The 2,303-nt window shown below is 39.0% G+C and overlaps 1 protein-coding gene across 1 annotated transcript; it reads right to left on the minus strand.

Moving 5' to 3' along the window:
- Positions 1 to 580: 580 nt before the first annotated feature.
- LOC119408306 (ependymin-1-like) lies at positions 581 to 1,147 on the minus strand. Its single transcript, XM_037675107.1, has 3 exons — positions 967 to 1,147; positions 805 to 895; positions 581 to 721 (listed from the first exon to the last, which is right to left on the minus strand). Exons 1-3 carry the CDS (start codon positions 1,145 to 1,147, stop codon positions 586 to 588), a joined length of 408 nt encoding a protein of 135 aa, XP_037531035.1. The 3' UTR covers positions 581 to 585.
- Positions 1,148 to 2,303: the final 1,156 nt, after the last annotated feature.

A 2,303-nucleotide genomic window follows, 5' to 3' on the forward strand; every position in this document is an offset into this window, starting at 1 on the left:
TATATGTGTGTGTGTGTGTGTGTGTGTGTGTGTGTGTGTGTGTGTGTGTGTGTGTGTGTAAGCCAGCCATGTCAATCATCTGAGGACAACATACTTTCTAGATTTTATTTTGCTTAAAAGTAGTCCAGGAAAATGCTCATCTCAAAAGCTACAAACATTCACTATTCAAATCCTTCAACACTGAGAGACATCAGCCTACACCTTGTTCAAATTACTATTTCCAGAATCATAAATGCACAATGCGTAGAATTTCATTTTTATTTTTATATTTTCTTGAAAGACACCACTTGTTGTTTCACATCAGTACATTATAAAGTTGGAAGTAAGTCAAAGTAAAAAAAATAAAACTTAATCATGAAGAAGATATTAAAAAACAAACACTTTTTTTCTGGTATTATTCAGTCTTGAGGCAAAAGTTTAATTGAATCAGGTGATAAAAAACAAGTGTACTGGTGTCATAGTTGCTCTTCTCAGGGTGTTAAAGCTGAGGTAAATGGTATGAATATCAAATTAGAAAAATTAGGAAAAAAAACTAAACATTTATTGTGGTTTTGTCAGGCAGAGCTCTAGAAATACAGACAGTCTTTATTTCTTGGTCAGAAACAGACTTAGGAAATCTGTTGGCTCCTTTTCACTGTCCTTCGTCTCTGCGTCACGGCAGAAGTCTGGTGGGTTGAGTTGACTGGGGTCTGTAATCCCCTTGATGTTGTCCAAAAAGCTAATGAACAGAAGAAAAAAAAAAACATTAACATAGAAAACAAGCAGGTGTGCATACATTGTTTTAGACTTGTTCAAGGGCTGAAACTGACCTGGTCACCACCTATACAACTGCTCAGTGTGGAGACAGAGATAACTGGAATGCAACCAAACTCAGTGACTGAGCTCACATGCTCTCCTGCTAAACAGAAAATGTGTTAATAGAAAACAGTGAGTGAGTGAATAGAAAGCTATGAAATGTTCGCACACCTGTTTTGTCAGGCAGATCCCCTGCCCAGGAGTTGAGCAGGAGACCGTCTCTAGGTCCAGATGAGCTGCCCAGGACAAACTGACCCACCAAAGTTGTCTCTTTGGTGATAGCCATGGGCTGGAAGTCCACCTTCAAAGGCTTCTTCTTACATGTGCGGTTATGTTCATGAATTTCATACATGGCAGCCTGATGGCTGAAACACTTTTTAGATTAGTACAATTTTGAACACACCTTAAGTTCTGAGTAAAATCTTTGTTCTTGTTGAACAATCTGCATTTTGCTACTTGAGTTTTATTCTTGGAATAAAATCTAAACAGTTCAGTAACAACTCAGGCTAAATGAGAGGCGGTGTCTAAACTTATACTTTGACAGGTAGAGGAATTACACTAATGTTCTAGACTATATAAAATATACTCTGCAAAAGCTTTAAGCATGTGGATCCCCTAAGAGGAGTTTCATGAACACCAGAGTTGTTCCTTGTGAGCACCAGATTTTTATGGATTATATTGTGCACATACAACACTTTCCCGTTTCACCAGTTAAGTGAAACATATTTTAAAATCTGTTTGTTACCAATGTCCCCATAGGGGCTTTGTCTGAACCACCCCTAATTTCTTTGTATTTTCCTTCTAAGAACCAGTCTTTCTTGTAACCTTTAAAGTGGCCCAAAAAGCCTTTGTTTGTTTGTGTCTTTTTCCTATCATCAAAACCCATAGCCTGTCGAAGAAGATGGACACTTTTTTAACAGAGGTTTCCTGTTAAAATGAAGTCTTTTATTTCTAGTATTGCCCTTTTGTTTGCTCAAATTGGGGGATTGCATCAGCGTGAAAATTCATTAAATCTGCTGGTTTGGATGTAGAAGAAAATGGATGGATGGATGGATATGTCAAACTGTGTTAACTTTTACATATTTTTACTCAAATAAAGACAGGGGAACAAACTTTGTTTTTTCTTTTCACCAAATGGGTTCCATTTCCCCCTACTGTAGCCGAGCTGATTGAAAACATGGATAAGAAATCAACCTGGGACTTGTTCTACACAGAGGCCAGCAGCATGACCCCAGCATTTAAAAACTTTGAGTGGTTGGTTAGATTTAGTTCTGTGTGAGACTTCATTCTGCCCCTTTTGCAGACCAGGTCCTATACAGATGCCCTGCTCCAGGTGTTAGATATGGGCTGTGGAACATTGGCTTTAGGCCTGTCCATTACAGAGAGTCTGCTCTCCCAGTCTGGGTCACATGTGATGACCTTTCCCCCGTAGCTGTGAGGCTTATGCAGGAACATGTTCGATTTAAAGCCTTCAGACCTGACAATCCAACAGACGCAGACAGCCTGGG

This window comes from Nematolebias whitei, chromosome 1 (assembly GCF_014905685.2).
Source record: "Nematolebias whitei isolate Nwh7 chromosome 1, NemWhi1, whole genome shotgun sequence".
Taxonomy (NCBI): domain Eukaryota; kingdom Metazoa; phylum Chordata; class Actinopteri; order Cyprinodontiformes; family Rivulidae; genus Nematolebias; species Nematolebias whitei.

Coding starts and splice junctions, on each gene's coding strand:
- LOC119408306 (XM_037675107.1), bottom strand. CDS start 1,147: ATGTATGAAATTCATGAACATAACCGCACATGTAAGAAGAAGCCTTTG. Junction 896..966: donor GGATCTGCCTGACAAAACAG/GTGTGCGAACAT, acceptor TCTGTTTAGCAG/GAGAGCATGTGAGCTCAGTC. Junction 722..804: donor ATAGGTGGTGACCAGGTCAG/TTTCAGCCCTTG, acceptor TCTTCTGTTCAT/TAGCTTTTTGGACAACATCA.